A 21,608-nucleotide genomic window follows, 5' to 3' on the forward strand; every position below is an offset into this window, starting at 1 on the left:
AGGTTTGATTAGAATACATGAGAAAAAATCAATTAAAGGATTTTTTTATTTATTATTTTTATTTATTTCTAAAATAGGCCAACTGATCCCGCTTTAACAAATGCATATTCGCTATTCATGAATCTTTGGACAATGACGTCACACCTATAAAAAGTGAAGGTCAAGCAAAACATACATTTGTAATAATTTCTGATTCATAAGCAAAGTTTGACCGTAGTCATATCACATAGATAAACTGTATGCAGCGTACCTTCATTTCAGTGTAATGAGATTCAGTCATTATATAGCATATATATAATAAAACAGATTTCAACTGAGTTCAATATTTGCATACCATACTAAAGAAAAACATTCATATATGACAAATCAGTTAAATAATTTATAACAAATATATCAAAGCAAACATGCACTCATTTTAATATGCAATCTGAATAAGTCACAAAAGCAAGAAACCTTTTCATATACAGACGACAATTGTAACAAGGAAAATCTTTTAAAAAGCACTTCTCTACATAAAAGACTCTTATCATACCCTTATTCATGTGATACGCAGACCGTATTCAGCTCTTTCTTTAATTTGATATATGTTGGTATTTGAACAGGTTTTTATCATATTTATTAAACTTACTTATCATTTTGAGATATATCAATATTCTTGCTAAATATACTGAGCCAAAGTTAGCTTTGAAACTGTGAACAGCGTCGTTTAGGATAAACGCTTTGTCTACATTTCACTCAGCGTAGCACAATCAACAGAGTGAAAGAAATTGACACTCTCGTCCAATCAGGCAGAGTGTTGCATAAATCTTCAATTTTGATAAATCATCTATAATGCGTTATCAAGTAGTTTGATTTGCAAACTGAAGTCACGTGGCATAGGTAACGAAAACGGATTTAGACGGCTTTCGCCGAAAAATAATTTGTAAATCTCATTAATTAGTACTACTGGAGTGAAGATGTCTCGCAGCCATGTTCACGTACTCGGCACAATGAAAGAAGAGATGTAAAGCATGAAGTGAGTAAGATGTTTTGCGGGGTTAGCAATCTTAGACTCATTTTATTTATAGGATATGACACTACAAACATTTTACCTTTAAGCATTATGCATTTTCCCTTTTGCAAAAGAGTTCAGAACAATATTATATTAATTATTTGCTTGCCGTTTTGTGTTTGTAAAGGGGCAAAAGAACAATAAAACAATAACTTTGAAGCCTTGTTTTGAGCTGCTGTCAACCAAACAACAAAACAAGGAAGGCAAGCAGCACAATATCATTTTCTCATTGTGGAGGATGCGAGAGACTACAATAACCAAAATTAAAAGTTATATTCAAGTTTTAGCAACCTTTGTAAATGGCGTTTTTACTGTACTACTGGGACATTTTTTTCAGTGTGAAAAGTCTGGAGCAACAGTTGAAGACGAACTTTTCCCTATTCTTTGCTTATCTGTGTAACACAAATCATCTTAAACAAAATGGATTTGTTAGTAATAAGTCCATGCTGTCAGTCAGTCTCATGAGTCTCTCTAAAAGATACTAATGCCGCTAATAATGCAGTCAGTTTCCTGAATACAAGGCATGTTCACTTAAAGTAGTATCAATACCTGTTATAACAACAAAGCAAGAATGAAAGTGTTTTTGTTTTACATTTCAACTGATAAAATCATTAAAAAACAAAGTCTTATAAACTGTGATACATACCGTGACTGTAGTTGCTCAGTTTCTGATTTTAGGGTTTTGACCTCAGCATTCAAATTTTTTACGATTTCACAATATTTAAGATTCTCTTCTTCCATTTGATGCATTTTATATCCAATTTCAGTTTCTCGAATCTTGTCTTCATTGAATTTGCATGTGAGAGAATGCTTGGCCTCATTTAAGTCAAACTTGAGCTGTTCAGTTTCTTTGCTATGTTCACAATTAAGCTTTTTAATTTCCATGTTCATCGATTTGATATGATCATTTAGACTTTCAATGTGCTTTTTGTTTTCCTCATTCATGTTCATAAGATGACGGCGTTCACTGAAACAAAGGACGGTTGTAGCATACTAACTGAAGCGAAATAATGTCGCCAAACTAATGCGACAATATGATTTAAGTGCTATTATATTGTCAAATTAAGAAATCAAGCCTTGGTAAAATTAATCTGATACTATCTGATCTATTAAAAGTAAATCCATGGTAAAATTTGAAAAGTGCAAACATTTCAAGCTTTTTTAAATAGTTCCATACGTTGCATAGGCTCACGTCTAAACCAGGGAAGTGAGTAATATCATGCTGATAGTTCTGAGTGAGTGAGTGAGTGAGATGGGTTTTACGTCAAATCGAAGCAAAATGGCCATATATATAGTTTTGAATTTTTAATATAACAGTGCCATAACATAGTGAAGAATAGTTTTAACCGAAAAGCTTGTATCATATGCGTAATTAAGCTTGCTATCGGTCATTCATACGAAGCTTCTTATTTTTAAAGTCCGCCAATACTGTAGGAGAGGTAGTGCGGGTAATTAAAAAAAACATAAAAGGGCCATAACTCAGCAAACATTAATCGGAGCGGACTTCAAACCAATCATGCCTGTGAAGTGTCAGTACAATGCGGTCTGTCAGGGTTTTTTTAGAAGAAGCACAGACAAGCTAAATAAAGACAGATAACCAGGCTGACATACAAAGGTAGTAAAACAAATATTATATTTTATTCACTCACTGACGCACGGGACATTGAAGCATGGTACCTACCTGGAATGACTTTTTTCTGACAGTTTGGTCTCGTTTATCAGTTTGACGTGTTCTTCTTGTAGTTTCATCATTTCAAGTGACAGAAAATTGTACCTAAAAACATTAACTCAATGTGTACAACAAAACACATTTATACAAATGATATAACGCGAAACAATGCGCCATATTTCATTCAAGTCTCACTTGTCAAGACACGTTACGTACTGTACATAATTAAAGAATTATAAATAGATTTTTCTAAAAGAAATAAAGAATTTTCTTAAAGAAATATAAGACACTACTTGAACCATTTGAATAATTTTAAACAACTTACTTAAGAAATATTATCCTCATCAAAATTAAAACTATTTAAGAACTTTTATCTAAGGATTGTGATTTCTTCATATCCTACCATCGCAAATCACCCAGTTATCAAAGTGTTATCCTACCATCCCAGTATTGCCATCCTACAATATCCATCCTACACTCGTATTTACCACCATCCTGTCATTCTACTATTGCAATCTTTATATCGTCATCATATCATCCTACCATACTACCACTGCGCTTTGATAATTGGGCGACTGGCATTATAAGGATATTAACAAAACATGTCTGACACCACAAACGAACACGCAATGTGAGTGAATGGATTTCGCTTTTTGGTGTGTGCTTAAAGAAGACGAAGGGCGACGTTAGGGCGGTGTTATAGTAGGATGATGGGATATCGATATCTGCATGGTAGGATAGCAACAATACGATAGTGTGATGGATATATATGATCCTATCGTTCTTCTATAATTATTCTACTCCGTCATACAATGACCATCCTAACATTTTAGAATCGTAATTGAAGATATTAAACTCAAATGGACTTAAATATATGTGGTTTGCAAAAATAAAAACCTAATCGGAATTGCTGCACACGATGTGTTTTATACAAGTAGAACGTATCCCCTAAGTGCATATATTATTATAAGCTTGAAACAATTGATCTCGTCTCCTGCCATGCGTACATTCGTCTCAACTAGTACTCCACCTTTGACTATCTTCGTCGAACTACATGTCTGCCATTACTTAGAAATGAAATTTATTTTTCGGTGTTCATGCTAAATGAACGACAGAATAGGACTGGCAAATCCATGAATCTTATGTTCAATTTGCTGGACCTACTCTGTCGTTCATTTCATTTCTTATATTTACATTATTTTTCCTTTCCAGTTGTAAACAAGATTTTATTTTAAATTGCACACATTTTGCTGCATTTAACATTAAAGTCAGCTTCCCGGCAATTCTGTTCACCAGAAGGAACAACTGCGACGTCTTACGGAACGTTCTCCCTGACTATACGTGGACGTCGTCAAAGCAGCGGTCAGTTTTCACTAAGCGGCGTTGACATAAATTACGCGCCTTTGCTTTTGCTGTTCATACGAAATGAACGTCATAATTTCCTATGGAAAAGAATAGGGCGATCGATTGCAAAGATCTTTATTTGAAAAGTATGTGGTATATGCACTTCCCATTTTCAATAACTTGTAACGAAAGCATTACCTGTCTTCTTTTTGTTCCAATGTGCTGCAGAAGTCATCTTCCTTGGCTGAGATCTCTTTTTCTAAATCGTTTACCCTTTGAAGATAATAACAATTAGATTTACACAAAATACATTGATAATATTTTGGAATTAAATGCTTTAAATAAAATTAAGATATAAAATGTTATTAATAAAGTATTTCTGCATGTTTGCTACACTTGACGTCATGACCTTCACGTCAATTATCCGGACCCTAGAATAAAAGCCATACCCGGCCTACGGACACGAAAACCAAGTCGCAAATTAATGGCAAAAATAAACAAGAATGAAGATGCAATAGAAAGACATGTTAAAACTCCTTTGCTTACTACGAATACAAAATGCATTCAAACATGTTTATAAAAGAATGTAATAAATTCAGTTCAAACTCAAACTTTAGCACACGTACATGTATTTAAATGACTATGATAGAAAACAGTAGAACTTTTAGAATTTTCATTACAATCGCTGATCTTATATGATACTTTTTGAAAAATCGGGGGTTCTTCAAAATCTGATACATATTTTTTGTAAACGATGGTACGGATGATCTACTTCACAAGACTATAAGACAAGTCAGGGGTAATAAATGTTAATCTTACCTTGTGTGTGCCTTTTGCAACTCATGTTTTAACTTTGCGGCAAAACTATAATACAAAAATGATTAAGGTCGAGATAACCTGTAACATTTACCCGTCTTTGGTTAAAACATGTAAAAAATATATTATTAAGTAATATGTTAAATGATGATATTTATGGGAAAATATTTTGAAACATTTAAAACAGAAAAAGTGGAAACTCCATAGGTCGCTCAACACGACAAAAACCAAAATGTTGCAGACTCGGTTTGATTGGGCCTGTTTATAAGCCTTACAATATTTAAATACCATCATATGGTCAGATTAGATTGTATCGGTGTTATCTGATGCTTCGTCGAAGAAAGTGCAGAGGTACGGACGCATAAACAATTAACGGTAATAGATCATCTTTGATCTGAAAAGATGATCTGTAAAATGTGTAGCCATCTATTTTATGTTTATATGCTCAAGCGTTCATAATCCTTTAAAAACGAATCAGTGTGTAGCATATAAGAAAGTGAGTGTAATCTAAATACCTGTTAAATTCGGCTTCTATGACTTCTATAGATATAAGCCTGTAAAAGATGGTAACAGACAAATATTCATTAAGGCCCTTGGTTGAGAACATGCACAAAAACTTACAGTAACATGTCATATCTGCAAGTGTTGGTATATCAATGCGCAGCGCAAACGGACAAAGGGGTCGCGATCACCTGGCATGCCCTTAGGAATGGCAGACACGGAAGGGCTATATAGCACCTAAGCATTACCTATCAATGCTTTAGACAAAGTTCAGCACTGCGAAAACCGGAAGCAACTGGTCTAGCCCTCATGTTGTCGAGTCCCGCCCCGGTCACCACAACGGAACGACAACACGACAGAATGTTACTTTGTCTTATCCATGTATTTTCATATGACGTCCTGCAACCAATTGAACAGAACAAAATAGGGCGACATGACAGAATGAATTGTCGTGTCGTTGTCCTACTTTTGTCAAGTCCTCTCGCAGTCGCATCCTTGTATTGACAGGGGCGGCAAAAAATACAAAACGACAAGATTGATTTATCGTGCTGTCATTGTTTCGTTCTGGCGGGGACGCCAACAAAATAGCACGACCTGGGAGAAACGAACCACCACATTTTACTATCTGTAAACAATTTTACATACAACGTGTAATTAGACAGGGTAGATCTATGCCCATTTAAAAATTCATCTGATAAATAAATACGTCTGCATTTATTGTTAAATATTAGTCAGCATGTTTGAAAAGAATTTGTTTACAGAACATGCTGTCGGGCATCAGTTGCCCCCTCCTTTACAGCACTTTCTAAACCGGTCATTTGCCCAGTGGTTAAGGTGTCCGCCCTTGGATCGGGAGGTCGAAGATTCGAGCCCCATGGGGAGCGTTCGTCCGGGCATAGTGGTAGAAGTTGGGAGGTAATTGGTACGCACAATAAAGGTGTCTCATAAGCAAAATTGGATATCCCTTTCAATAGGGGTGACACAATAATAAACAAGACCTTAACCTTTCTAAATATAAAAATGTATTATTACACATCTTTTATCTCTGCCTGTTTTAAGGTATTTATAGAGAGGAATGGGGTTTTATTCTGATAATTATGATGAACTAATAGTTACTATAAACTAGAAATTGCTTTTGTAAAAAAGCGCATGTCTCCCCCAATGCAAAGTCCTATAGGCAAGAAGTCAATAGGGGTCAGAAGCGAAAGTCAAAGGGACACTGATAGTTGGCTGCAATAGGGATCATCTACTTGGCATGTCCAGTCATCCCGCTAGATTTCAACACTCTTGGCCTAGTGGTTCTCAAGTCATTGTTCAGGCTCCTGTGACCTTGACGTTTGATAAAGTGACCTCAAAATAAATAGGGGTCATTTACTCTGCATGTCCAACATCCTATTAAGTTTCAACATTGTAGGTCAAGTGGTTCTCAAGTTATTTTCCAGAAATGTTCAGGCCCCTGTGACCTTGACCTTTAACCGAGTGACCCCAAAATCGTTAGGGATCATCTACTCTGCATGACCAATCATCCTGTAAAGTTTCAACATTCTGGATCAAGTGGTTCTCAAGTTACTGACCGGAAATGGTTTTCAATGTTCAGGCCCCTGTGACCTTGACCTTTGAAGGAGTGACCCCAAAATTGATAGGGGTCATCTACTCTGCTCGTAGAATCATCTTATGAAGTTTTAACATTCTGGGTCAGGTGGTTCTCTAGTTATTGATCGGAAATGGTTTTCAATGTTCAGGCCCCTCTGACCTTGACCTTTAACGGAGTGACCCCAAAATCAATAGGAGTCATCTACTCTGCATGTAGAATCATCCTACGAAGTTTCAACATTCTGGGTCAGGTGATTCTCTAGTTATTGATCGGAAATGGTTTTCAATGTTCAGGCCCCTCTGACCTTGACCTTTAACGGAGTGACCCCAAAATCAATAGGAGTCATCTACTCTGCATGTAGAATCATCCTACGAAGTTTCAACATTCTGGGTCAGGTGATTCTCTAGTTATTGATCGGAAATGGTTTTCAATGTTCAAGCCCCTGTGACTTTGACCTTTGACGGAGTGACACCAAAATCAATAGGAATCATCTATTCTTCATGACCAATCATCCTATGAAGTTCCAACATTCTGGGTCAAGTGATTCTCTAGTTATTGATCGGAAATGGTTTCCAATGTTCAGGTCCCTGTGACCTTGACCTTTGACGGAGTGACCCCAAAATCAATAGGGATCATCTACTCTTCATGACCAATCATCCTAGTATGAAGTTTCAACATTCTGGGTCAAGTGGTTCTCTAGTTATTGATCGGAAATGGTTTCCAATGTTCGGGCCCCTGTGACCTTGACCTTTGACAGAGTGACCCCAAAAACAATAGGGGTCGTCTACTCCAGCAGCTCTACAACCGATGAAGTTTGAAGGTTCTAGGTCTAATGATTCTCTAGTTATTGCTCGGAAATGAAATGTGACGTACGGACGGACGGACGGAAGGCCGGACGGACGGACGGACAGGACAAAAACAATATGTCCCCACCAGAGGGGGGAGACATAATTTACAGAATAGTTCTAGTTGATATGCTGGTTAGATATAAATCATTTTTTATTCAATTTCGGTTCCAGTTTTCTAAAAATGGTATACTATACTCACTCAACTTTTGCCTTCTTGTCGTCGTTATTACCCGCATCCATACTATCGGGTCTTTTGACAGTTGTCTAACAACAGAGATACGTGACTTAAATTCTAAAGAAAGAATAACATTGTTAAGGTATTCTGACTCTAGATTTAGTAAATATTTAAAAATAAACGAAAGAACCAAACGGAAGAAATATCGATTTTGTTAAGCAATGCAATCCATGATGATAGGAAAGACAATCTGAATTGCATGTAAACACTTGTAATCAATTTATATTTTAAACACAGAAGTCACGGTTAAGTAACTGTTGCATAGGACTAGTCCTTTCAACTGTGTTGTCCAATTTGACCTCAGGACAAGCTATACTTCATAAGAAGCTTCCCTCCTTAGAGGAGATGCGCACACTGTCTTAATGTTCAGGTCGGAAACATATCTGATGAGTTACTGCCCTTTGACTATTTAACATTACGAAGGAAATGGGCACATCTGGTGCAGTTTTTTATCAACAACTACTTGTTAGGATATGATAAAAAAACAACATGTTTTTAACCTTCCCCACTTAGATTCAATATATTCCGCTTTTGTGCTTTAATATGCAATAATCATATTTCGGGGAGCAGCCATTTGTTTAATCGATATCTTCTTATTTCTTTTATTTGATAGAATAACCTAGTTTTTATAGTCTGATAACCCAATATCAGGTTTGCCCGAGAGTTTATTTAGGTAAATAGTTCAATATTATATGGCCAAAATAATGACACCCAACTTGCTAGCAGTCAATTTTTTGGCGATGACGTATGGCGCACAACGGCCGACGAATGACAACAGTCAGTAGAAATGCTCACCGTGAGCACATTTGCTCATATAAACAGAAAATGAAATTATAAAGATTTCATCAAAATGTCCTCACTAGTTTGTACATCTTTAATTTTATTATGTATCTAAACCGAAAGTAGGCTCAAATTATAGTAACATTTCACCGCCGCTGATAAGAAGCAGGTGATTAAAAACAAAATAAATCCAATATTTTTTTTTCATTCTTACCTGTTGTCGTTCCTATCCATATTACAAATGTAACATATGACCGATAATGATAACAAGGTTAACGTTAACCGAAAGAGGAAGTATAATTAAGTCATTTCAGATATTAATATGTATACATGGTTCACAGGTCAATGATAAGATTTGATTTGTGTAAAGATTTTAATTGTTAGTTTAGTTTAATGATATACAATGATATTGTGTAACGTTGTAAACTGACCCCTATAGAATAATGACCCCCGGTCATTATTTTATATAGAATAATGATCCTTTTCTATAAAACACTGACACTCCTTATAAAATAATGGCCCCCGCCCCCCAATTTTTATGGAACAGAATTAGGGCAAAAACTGCATTGTGCTTTCGTATATCCAATCTTGGGATTTATATATATGCATTTGTTATTCTCCTGATCACATGCTTCCTTCGGACGTCCCATTTTGCATTGTTACATGATCATTTGTGCATACTATGTTTACTTGTTCCTGTCTGACATTCATACATGCTTAATTGTTTCATTTTAATATAACGATTACTTCTTCATTAGTCTATGACATTAACTTGCTTTCGGTCATCTTGCAATGTGACATGCATCACTGGGTGTATTAGCTTGTGGTTAACCTAGACACACCTTCCCCATGTTTTTATGTTGTCTATTTGCTGATGATATGGACAGAAGTGGCTCCTGGACAGGCTGAATGTGCTTACTCGTACGCATGAATAGCTAACAAAGTTTTAAACAAACACAATCTCACTTGGCACATTTCAGAATGCAGCATAGCACTAAGCATAATGAGGTTACCATAATGTACATTTCTCATTATGATACCAGAGGGCGCTTTTATTTTCGTGCTCGGAAGCTTCCGCTAAGTCACGGAAAAAAAAACGACACTGCGCATTTTGGCTATGTGTCCGGTGACCGGACCTAAACTGTTTGATTTGTCTAGGCGTCCGGTAATCAAGTTCGAAAAGGCCTGTGTATCATCAAACATGTACGCATCTTATTTATTGCATTAAGTCAACTGAGATACCATCCGTTTTAGCTCGACTATTCAAAGAATAGTCTAGCTATTCCACTAACCCTCGCGTCGGCATCGGCGTCACACATTGGTTAAAGTTTTGCACGCAAGTACATAAGGCTATCATTTAAAGGCATATATCTTCGAAACTTAATTTTCCTTTTTCTAAGTCAATTACCAACCTCACTAGGTTAAGTCCTATAACTCTGACATGTATTTTGGCCAAAGTAAGCCCCCTTTTGGACTTTTGAAAATCCTGGTTAAGTCTTACATGCAAGTTACTGTCTCCAAAACTAATGCAGATATTGAATTGAAACTTCGCATGTGTCTTTTCGGTTATAACACTAGGTGACAGCATCAAGTCCCATAACTCTGACATGCATTTTGGCCAAATTGTACCCCTTTTGTACTTAGAAAATCCTTGTTAAAGTCTGGCGGGCAAATTACTATCTCCAAAACTAATACAGATATTGAATTGAAACTTTACATGTGTCTTCGGGGTTATAAAACTAGGTGAAAGCATGAAGTCCCATAACACTAACATGTATTTTGGCCAAATTACCCCCACTTTTAGACTTAGAAAATCCTGGTTAAAGTTTTGCTTGCAAAGTACATATAGCTATTACTTTGAGGCATATAGCTTTGAAACTTATTTTTTTCTTTTTGTAGGTCAATTACCAACCTCATTAGGTCAAGTTCAATATCTCTGACAAGTATTTTGGCTAAATTATGCACCCTTTTAGACTTAGAAAATCCTGGTTAAACTTTCGCGTGCAAGTTTCTGTCTCAAAAACTACTGCTGATATTGAACTGTAACTTCACATGTGTCTTCGGGGTTATAAAACTAGGTGATAACATCAAGTCCCATAACTCTGACATGTATTTTGGCCAAATTATGTCCCTTTTTAGACTGAGAAAATCCTGGTTAAAGTTTTGCATACAAGTTACGACCTCCAAACCTTAAATGCAGATTCTGGATTGAAACTATAAATATTTTAACATTTAGGGTAATATTCCTGCTTCTGTGACAACAATTTGAATAGTCAAGCATTGGCTGTTTTACGGACAGCTCCTGTTAAAAGCAGCATTTAAAAGCAACTTTTTGACTACTTTAATTGTTAATTATGTAATATGAGTGTTGCACTTAAAAAGTGTCGGTTTTGCGGGTGATACCGCGTTGGCCGAGTAAAATTTTAGTCGTAAGTTATAAGGTAAAAAATTAATACTGATACAGATATATCGCTACATACAACATTACCTCTCAATTTAAGGCTATCAAAAATACTCTCGTCTGCGTATGGGGAGAAAATTAATTCAGTTGACATAATTTTGTTGTGTAGTCTATTTAAAGCGCGCTATAAATATCTGCTCATTACACATCAATAAAGGTAGTGTTTCGAAAACAATGCTTATTTCAGAATATAATTTGTCTGTCCGGTTACCGGACGTGTAGTCTTAACACTCTCGGTACAGTTCGTGTGTTTCCGTATTTTAGTACCAGGGGGTTATCTCTACTTGAACAACAATTTGAGAATGTAAAAATATATGTTGTCACATCGCATCATAACCCACAGCTAAATTTATATGTAAGCATCAAATCTCCTTGCATTTAAACATTTAGTGAACCCTTATTTTTTTCATCTATAAGCATACACCTTTGACGCTCCAAAGAAGACACAATGCAAGTAACCACTAGCTAATAAGATGAATGATGGACGTAGTTTGTCAGATTATAGCATATCCGAAAGCAACATGAATATTTTAGAAAAACGAAGCAAGCACAGATAATTTCTCAGAATTAAATCAGAAAGAAACACGCAAACATAGGATGCACAAATGGTTATGTAACAAAGCAAAATGGGATGTCAGAAGGAAGCATGAGAACATGAGAATCACAAATGCATACATGTAAATCGCAAAATTGGATATACGAAAGCACAAGGCAGTTTTGAAGGTATGTTTTATAGATTTTATCTATAAAATATTGACCCCCACCTAACCTATTACTAACATACTCTTTATCAATTCAAATCACTGTCGTATTTCTATTACTTATATTTGTTGTTGTTGTTTCTGTTGTTGCTGCTGCTGCGTCTACAGCTGACACAACAAGGTTGGCCGGTGGTCTAGCTGTACACGCTTGGTTGTCAATCCAGAGGTCCGGGCTTCGAATCCCGGTTCAGGCACTGGAAATTTCTGAGATGCTCTTGAGTGTCTCCCACGTTACTAGAGGCCTGTACTGGTTCTTCCCAGGAAAGAAGGCTTTGCGTGTATCGGTGCTATACACCGGGCACGTTAAAGAACCAGACTGTCTATTCTCAAAGAGCTAGGCTAAGTTAGCAGGACACGTCTGTATCTAAAATGTTCTCTCTGTCTGTTCTGGTGGGCTTTATCTCACTCTGTCCCTCTGGTCAGATTGCTCTGTGTCTGTACTAGTAGAGGATGAATTTCGCGCCCTGTGTGGCTGCGTTTGCTATATGTAAAGCGCCTTTGAACGTGTTTATCATGAAAAGGACGCTATATAAATCAGGTATAATAATAGTAACAGCAGTATATCTTAGAGGCCCCGCTTAGAAATAAACGTACATCTATTGAAAAATTAAAATATTAATTTAAAAGGGTTTTCATTTGAATTATCGTTGTTGTACATAAAGAGAAGTATCACAATAATAGAAGATATACCTAAGTCGCTATAAGGTTACTATAGAAATAGAGAGAACCGATATCTAGGAGGGAGGATAATTTGGTTTTGTTTACAGTGTATTATCATCTTTTATTAGTCATCTGAAATGAGTCTGGTCATGTTTTCTTGATAGCAATTGAGATCATCCTTTAGAAATAAAGCACTTTTAAATATAGCATCCTTTAGAAATAAAGCACCTTTATAAAGCAACTTTGGTGAGAGATTTGGCCTACGGAAAATGATTCAAACCACTTGTCACAGTGATTTTGCTTAAGTACTTGGTTGGAGTTGCCGGGTGGTTAAGGTCGTTGACTCCTAATCCAGCGGCTCGGGTTTGATTCCCGGGCGGAGAAGCTGGAAATTATGAAACACATGTTTCCCACTCAACTAGAGGAGTTCTGGTAAGCAACCCAGCGCTACTGGATTGAAACCCAGGCATCCTCGCCGCCTGAAAACTAGCAAAATTCTGGCTATCTGAAAAAGGGCGTTAAACTGAATATGAATAATATGGATATGAGCAAATTTATAAAATAGAAAATAGGGGTCTTGCCGTGATTTTTTTCACAAACAGCAATTACATTAAGATTTTGTAACGTTGAAACTTGTGTTACGCCGGATGACGTTCAGGCTACTTCAGTGATGCACGCGATGAAAATATATGCTTCTACCGCATTTTTTGAAATATTTCACGGAAAGAGCACCCTTTTTATTTCATAAACTAGTTCGGAGTTTTCACAGCAAAAAGACTGCGTAAGTCGTTAGTAAATTGTTTACCGCCCATCATAGTGATATTTTATGAAATTTCCGATTGACAACACTGACATATATCATTCTGTTTCCCTTGTCAAGAGCATGCGAATGTTATTTTTGAAATTAATCCAGCGAAATAGATAAGCCATTTTTCACTCCAGATACTTCAATTTTTCATTAATTGTACGAAACAGTATATAAAATATCTGAATTGTTCAAAATGAAGGAAAGGTGTCCTTGTATATGAATACCAAATATCAGGGCAAAACGGTATCTTTACTTTTCGATCATTATTACGTCGACCGACGTCAAAGAATACTGGCAAGCCACCTTAATTCACTCTATTCTTCGAATTGCGGCATAACAACGCTTCTTAACCACCTATCCCGGTTGAAGCCGAATTACGCATCCTCTTTTAAATATTTACCACTTTTGTAAGTCTCGGTGGCACAATGGTAGCGCGCTTGCTTATTAAAGCGAATAGGTCTCCCCAAAGGAATAATTTTTCGCCGTTTCAAACCTTTGCCAATAGAAACAGATTACCTAATGGAAAAAGGGTTCATAGAGGAATCCTTTTGCAACTTGGAACCCCTGCAACTTTCAAGTCAAGGTACACGGTAGAACATACTTAGAACATAGATTACGAAACTTCTGCTTTAAAAGGTGCATGCCTTTTTGTTGAGAACATCTTTTAGATCTAAATCTTTTTGTTACCTATAAAAGTTTTATGCTTCAAGTATTTCAATAGGCTCAAGTTTTTCTTTTCGAAGATATTTCCAAGATTCTTTAACAGTATCTTTAATTTAGTACCTTTTACAGCCTCGTAATTTTGTGACATCGCATTCTATGCAAGGTATAACGTATAATTATGTTACGCATACATTCAAATAATTATTAATTTACCTTCTGTACAATGTAGTGTAAGCATTCTGGAACTTAAAATAAGGGTGATTTTGTCCGAAACTTTAGAGGAAACATCATTTTGTTATTGCATCCTACATATTTCGTAATTGCCTGGGCTCGCTGTTGGCGGTAAAATAGTTTATTTTCTGGAGTGCAAGATTGTTAAAAAGCAATTTATACGTGGAAAAGCAAAATGTTTTATGCTACCCCTGAAAGTGATGTCAAATACCCTTAACCTTCATTATGTCACCTATATATCACTCATATACACCTCCAAAAATAGGCGAAAATGGTATGAGGTAGCCCAGTGGTTTTATTACCTACGACGTTCCTCGTCATTAGAAATTATTCAAATTTCAGTATATTGTTAAAGAGACATCTTTCTTTCGATTTTGGGTATTTCTGTTATTTTTAGCCGTATTTAAGTAGAAAAAGTTAACAATTATATCAACACAAGGCATTTGTTTTTGGATTTAACGTCGCACCGACACATGATAGGTCATATGGCGACTTTTCAGCTTTAATGGTGGAGAAAGACCTCAGGTGCCCCTCCAGGCATTATTTGATCACGAGTGGGCACCTGGGTAGAACCTCCGACCTTCCGTAAGCCAGCTTGATGGCTTCCTCACATGAAGAATTTAACGCCCCGAGTGAGGCTCGAACCCGCATCGATGAGGGGCAAGTGATTTTAAGTCAGCGACCTTAACCACTCGGCAACGGAGGCCCCCCAATATAAGGCATAAAATATGCAAATTGGTTGTTGGGAAGTCCCACGTTTTATGACCTGTGACGCCCGTGCCAATACGATGTTGTTCAAATTGCAGCATAATATTGAAATATAGTCATTCCCCTAGAGGTTTGGGTGATTTTTGTCACTTTTCAAGAGCTTTTAAGTTACACGTGTTGAGCAATTATTATACCCATTTATAACAGTCAAATCATTGCAAAATATGTTAACTAAGTTTCTGTTACGATATCCGCCACGATTTACATATAAAATGGTTATGTGTTTTTAAAATAAACTATGGAAGCCGGGACAACTTCTTAGAAAAAACAAGGACTGCATCCAAATGACAGCCATATAAGAAAAGAGGGAATCGTAAACTATATATGGATACGGTAAAGTCATTCAAATGTATCTGCAGAGATATCCTTTGATTATACAAGATAATCAGGCAGTTTTCATTATTTTGGAAAACGAAACACGTACAGTGAAACGTATTTGGGCTGAAGTTCTAATTAAATGTCCATTAAAAATATCAAAGGAATTGTTTTGTCCACATTTTGAACCTCATCTTCGATTGTATCCCATCCGTCATGTAGAGTGCATTTCTTCAATTTTCAAAAGCTAACAACAGCGGTATACATTACAAAATTGTTCATTAAAGTACACACCTCTGGTATTATTAATAATGACTTGAAATAAATTTCAATATAAATCACTTTTATACTCTGAATCTCGTAACATTGAAGAAGAGGAAATGACATGAAAATACTTTGATATTTATATAAACTGTTCAATGTGAGTCACTTATTTCAGGCCGAGAAATGTAATGTTGTAAAACATAACTTATATAGTGTAGATACGTAGCAACATGTGAAATTTTAACCTACTTTCGTTTTTAGCTCGACTTTTCGAAGAAAAAGTAGAGCTATTGCACTCGCCCCGGCGTCGGCGTCGGCGTCGGCATCGCCGTTGGTTAAAGTTTTTGATAAAGTCAAATATCTCTGTTACTATCAAAGCTATTAACTTGAAACTTATAAAATATATTTACTATCAAAGTCTTCACCAGAAGAAACAATCCCCATAACTCTGATTGAATTTTGACAGAATTATGCCCCTTTGTAACTTAGAATTTTTGGTTAAAGTTTTTGATAAAGTCAAATATCTCTGTTACTGTCAAAGCTATTGACTTGAAACTTAAAATACTTATTAATCATCAAAATCTACACCAGAAGAAACAATCCCCACAACTCTGATTGAATTTTGACAGAATTATGCCCCTTTTTAACTTAGATCTTTTGTTAAAATTTTTGATAAAGTCGAATATCTCTGTTACTATCAAAGCTTTTGACTTGAAACTTAAAATACTTATTTCCATCAAAGTCTACACCAGAAGAAACAATCCCCATAACTCTGATTTGAATTTTGGCAGAATTATGTCCCTTTTTAACTTAGAATTTTTTGTTAAAATTTTTGATAAAGTCAATTATCTCTGTTACTATTAAAGCTTTTGACTTGAAACTCAAAATAGTTATTTACTATCAAAGTCTACACCAGAAGACACAATTCCCATAACTCTGATTTGAATTTTAACAGAATTATACCCCTTTTTAACTTAGAATTTGTTGTTAAAATTTTTGATAAAGTCAAATATCTCTGTTACTATTAAAGCTTTTGACTTGAAACTCAAAATAGTTATTTACTATCAAAGTCTACACTAGGAGACACAATTACCATAACTCTGATCTGAATTTTGACAGAATTATGCCCCTTTTTAACTTAGATTTTTTAAAAAAATTTTTTTGATAAAGTCAAATATCTCTGTTACTATTAAAGCTGTTGACTTGAAACTAAAAATAGTTATTTTCTATCAAAGTCTGCACCAGGAGACACAATTCCCATAACTCTGATTTGAATTTTGACAGAATTATGTCCCTTTTTAACTTGGAATTTTTTTTACTGGCAAAGCTCTAATTCAGAGTCAAGCACTGAGAAAAGTCGAGCGCGCTGTCTTTCGGACAGCTCTTGTTAATGATGGAAAATAACTTAGAAATTGTTCTGAAAGCCGTACCACTTTGCTCACAATTCTGTTACCAAGGCTCGTCTGAAAGCATTTTTATTTCGAGTGGCCAACTTTCCCAAGTGTGATATCGTGCATTTGTTACCAATGTGTGTGCAAGCGGACAACTATTAATTATACTGTCATGTAACTTTGGAATATGTGCTGGTCATTTGTGTCTTTATTTGCTCACCATTAACAAGTTGTATCCTTTGTATTCATTGTCTGCTTGTTTTAGTACATTCATTAATGTTAATTATTTATGTTAATTGTAATAATTGTAAAAAAATACATACATACACTGCTGTAGAGATCTGCATAAAGGGTTGTATTCTAGGAACGTTGTATTTTTCAGTAAGGAGGCTTTTGTGTGAAAAGAATGTATCATTATATGTGCACATTTATGATGAAAACATCAACGGGTCATAACTTCGGCACGAATTCATGAACAGAACCGCAACTTTTTGCATCCCCCTTTACTTTTAGTTTTCGTTGCTCCGCCTTGTTTTGGTAGCCGAATCCTAAGACGGTACTTGATTGTTTTTCATACTTGTGTGGGTGCGTTTGTATGCTTGTGAGTATATAACGGTGCCCTAGTATTTTGTTATGTGTTGATTGGTCGTTTTTCTATGTTATTCAGTTTATCGTAGTGGTGTGTTTATCTTTGGTAAATGAGTGTCTGTGCTATTGTGGTTTACGTTGTAGTGTGACTGTTTTTAAAGAACATGGCATTCCCTTGTATATTCGTCCTTGTTTAACTTTCCTCTTCGAATTCCTTTCCCCACCCCATCCCGATCCCATTTTGCCTCTTACATGTACCATTTCCTTCCCCTCCATCTATATTTAGCATAAATTTATATGTACTTGGATGTTTGAAGCAACCCGTCTGAAATGTTTTTCCATTACAGCTTCTTTTTGTTGTTGGCCTACTATGCCAATGCGTGGCTCTGGGGCTGTGCTCTGTGCTTCCGGGAAATCTACCCTTACCCGTTATCTTTTTAGAATCAGTCTAAATTCCTATTTCTTGAAAGCAGCACTGGTATTGTATGATAGATTAACCTTTGTACGGTTTGAACCAATAATTTTCCTATTTTAAGTTAATGAGTTATCATTTTTGAAATTGTTAAGATAGATTTAATTGAAATAAATAAAAGGTAGCTCCCCTGTTGGGCCTCATGTGTTGGTCTATTCAAACCAACATATCGTATCGTATATGTAGTAAATTTCTGATCCAGTATACTTTATAATACTTAAATACAAACTTTCATGCTTTCTTCATAAGAAACATCTTTTCACACGCAGTTTTGAAATTAAACATACAGTAAATTCTGACTGCCACCCTTTTTAGTATGTATCTTGAGAAATAAGAGTATTTTTAGTAAACTTTGTATACTTGTCAATACCAAATGGTTGTTTGTCTATGCTAGTAATATATTATCCATGTTTAGAGCATACGAAACGTTATTTTATAGATAAATTTCAATTTAAAGGGAAAATTATTTTTTATATAATATTTTTACCTCCAATTTTTAAATTGATTTAAAAGGAGGTTTCAGGGTAGATATAGCATGTCTCCTCCTCTTGTAGAATTTGGGATACCTTAAAGTAATTTCATGCAAAATTTGGTACTTTCTTCACAAAGGGGAACATCTTTGCCAATCTGTGTTCCTTATTATACTCGCTAAAGAAGGAGGACTCTTTGAATGAGCCATTTTGCGACTGCCATGAATTTTTTCTGCGCCAGTCTGTATACCTAAATTGTGACCCTTGCGTTGCTGTATTATGTTGAATGTTCAATGACCAGTAAAGACACTTGACTTTCATTACTATGTGCATTTCTGTGTAATAACATATTCATGTATAAGAAATATAAATTTGTCAAACAAATGTATTAGAGAAATACTGGGAATCCTTTTACAATTGTTAGATATCTACTGAATGGGTTTAATTATCAGTTTCTTTATTTTATGGGTCTTTGAATGAGTCATTAGATTTGAAAACATGATTATGTCATAATTATACTGTTATGTAACATACCAAAATGATCCATTGAAGGGCTTCTCTTTTTTTAAATAAATCTATCGCCCTAATAAATACAGATATGTAGGTGGACCTAAACATGTGAATATTTTTACTCTTTGATATTTTATACATAATATCCATGAATTCTGTTTCTTTACTTAAGTTTAATTCAGTAATATGATATTTTTACGATTGAAATAAATTAATTTGCCCTTAAAATGTGACTTTTAATTATTTCCCTTTAAAGGACCTCATATTATATTCCTCAGTTTTGTATATTGAATGTGTATAAAATATAATTGAATAAAATTTGTGTAAAGGGTTATAACGGGTTAAGTAATGAATTATCATTTTAAAAATTGTTATAGACAGATTTCATTGAAATAAATAAAAGGTAATCTAATCTAATTGATTTAAAAGGAGGTTCCAGGGCAGCGTGGCTCCTCCTCTTGTAGGATTTGTAATTTCATGCAAAATTTGGAACTTTCTTCTTAAAGGGGAACATCTTTGCCAGTTTTTCTTCCTTATCATACTCGCTATCACATTTACTAGATAATCAAAAGACTACTCTTATAACAAAAGGACATTTCAACAATAAGTGATCTCCAAAGTATTTTACAAAACTATCATAGCTTACGTATTTGGTTTCCTCTCCTTGAGTGAACTGTTTTGTAGACCACCGTCCTATATGATATACATTTATATACCAAATTGTTCAAAATAAATACAGGATTTTCTGGAGAGGTTGATACGTTTGGACATATACTAGTATACTAGTACCGAGTTTTATCCTATGGCCTATATTGTAATGAATAGAAAACATACACAGTTTTATAACGGCATTTTGCTAATATTCTATTAGCAGACTACCTAGATATGTCTTGTAACAATTCCACCTCTGGGATTGGAGAATGATAGTGTTATTTATAATTATTACTATTATTGATACTAGTATTATTATGGGGTTTCAATATGAAGCTGAAATAATTTTATATAGTATGCATTTATTTCAAAAGTATGGGCCACCCTTTAATTGTTTTTAAATAACACAATAAAGTCTTTATATGACACCATAAAAGTAGTGCTTAGTGATGAAACATAAACACGACATGCTCTGACACATTTCAAAAGCAGATTTAGTCTTCTCTCATCTTAAACAGAACGCTTTCATTGGAGCAAGCACCACTGCTGTTATTAGTTACATCAAAAATGTACTGTAAAATGTACTGTAAAATTATCTTTATCAGGTTTTCCTAAACCACACATAGAACTGATTTCAACAAACACACATCTTTGATTGTTTTTGTATTTTAAACAATATTTACAATATCCCTAATTTCCCCATTGAAAATGACGTTCTTTGTATGAAACGAAAAAAAAATGGAAAGAAGTCAAAGTAACTAAAACGCCTCGAAACGATTATGTGCCGCTGCTTCGTCGGCGCCCTGCATGTAGTCAGGAGGAGGTTGCTCTGTCTGGTTAACGGAAATACGAGGACACAGATTCTAATATTAAATACCACAAGAATATGGACAATTGATAAAACATCGTGTTAACAATAAAAAGGGAAACAAATATAATAAAAATGCCCATCATACTTTGTCTTTTATTTCGCCTGAACTCAAAACAAAAGCAAATCATTTCTTAATTGCTTCTAACCATTTCTATTTACTTCGTTTCTGGATATTCTAACCTAAAACACAAGGACGGTGACTAAGACCTTTGCACTAAATGTCTAAAATCTACATTCCTGAAATATATATGTCTCAACTTCAACTGGAAGATTACAAAACAGAATTGTATAAAATCTGGAAAGTAGATCACCCGTAAGTAGTCTGTTCATCAGCAGTAATGGAAAATGCAACACTGACAACGACCCCGAGCATAGGCGTAAGCAGTAATCAGTCTTCAAATCTAAATGAGTTGAAATCTAAATACGGAAATAAAATTTTCATTTAATGACAATGTTATTGCAAAACTACTTTAATATTCTCATCCCTGTTGTTATGGGTTTCACGCATACTATCAAAAGATTCTCTGCCTTCTGTATACAAACGCAATGAGTCAAACGTATAAGATTTGCAAAATGTTTTCTATTATTATAATTTCCACGATCATTTTGTGCATTTTGTAATCAAGGGATTAACGCGGTGGCGATAATTCTTATAATTTTTTAATATGTGTGCGTCAGGAGCGTGATTTTGCGATCATTATTAACCATTTGTTTCTTTTGTTGTCGTTGTCTGTTTATTTCACTTTCTTTGTCAAATTTTTGATTGAGTACACATCCAAACAAACAGCTCAGTCAAAACGGAAAGCCAATCCTACTTGATCCTTGGAGGATGACCAAAACGAGCAGCAAGACTCCGACTCGAACTTTAAGTCGGCCATTTTCCGTC

General features: G+C 35.2%; 1 protein-coding gene across 1 annotated transcript in view; it reads right to left on the reverse strand.

Moving 5' to 3' along the window:
* The window catches only part of LOC128556940 (putative leucine-rich repeat-containing protein DDB_G0290503), a 39,014-nt gene extending 29,882 nt beyond the window's left edge, over positions 1-9,132 (reverse strand). Inside the window, exons 1-7 of the mRNA XM_053542979.1 lie at positions 9,053-9,132; positions 8,023-8,115; positions 5,396-5,434; positions 4,884-4,928; positions 4,263-4,337; positions 2,733-2,825; positions 1,698-2,018 (exon numbers count right to left, since the gene is read on the reverse strand). Coding sequence (XP_053398954.1) covers positions 1,698-2,018; positions 2,733-2,825; positions 4,263-4,337; positions 4,884-4,928; positions 5,396-5,434; positions 8,023-8,063 — 614 coding nt within the window. The 5' untranslated portion in view covers positions 8,064-8,115; positions 9,053-9,132. The remainder of the gene's footprint in view (positions 1-1,697; positions 2,019-2,732; positions 2,826-4,262; positions 4,338-4,883; positions 4,929-5,395; positions 5,435-8,022; positions 8,116-9,052) is intronic.
* Between the last annotated feature and the right edge of the window lie 12,476 nt (positions 9,133-21,608).

Source organism: Mercenaria mercenaria, chromosome 5 (genome assembly GCF_021730395.1).
Source record: "Mercenaria mercenaria strain notata chromosome 5, MADL_Memer_1, whole genome shotgun sequence".
Classification (NCBI taxonomy): Eukaryota; Metazoa; Mollusca; class Bivalvia; order Venerida; family Veneridae; genus Mercenaria; species Mercenaria mercenaria.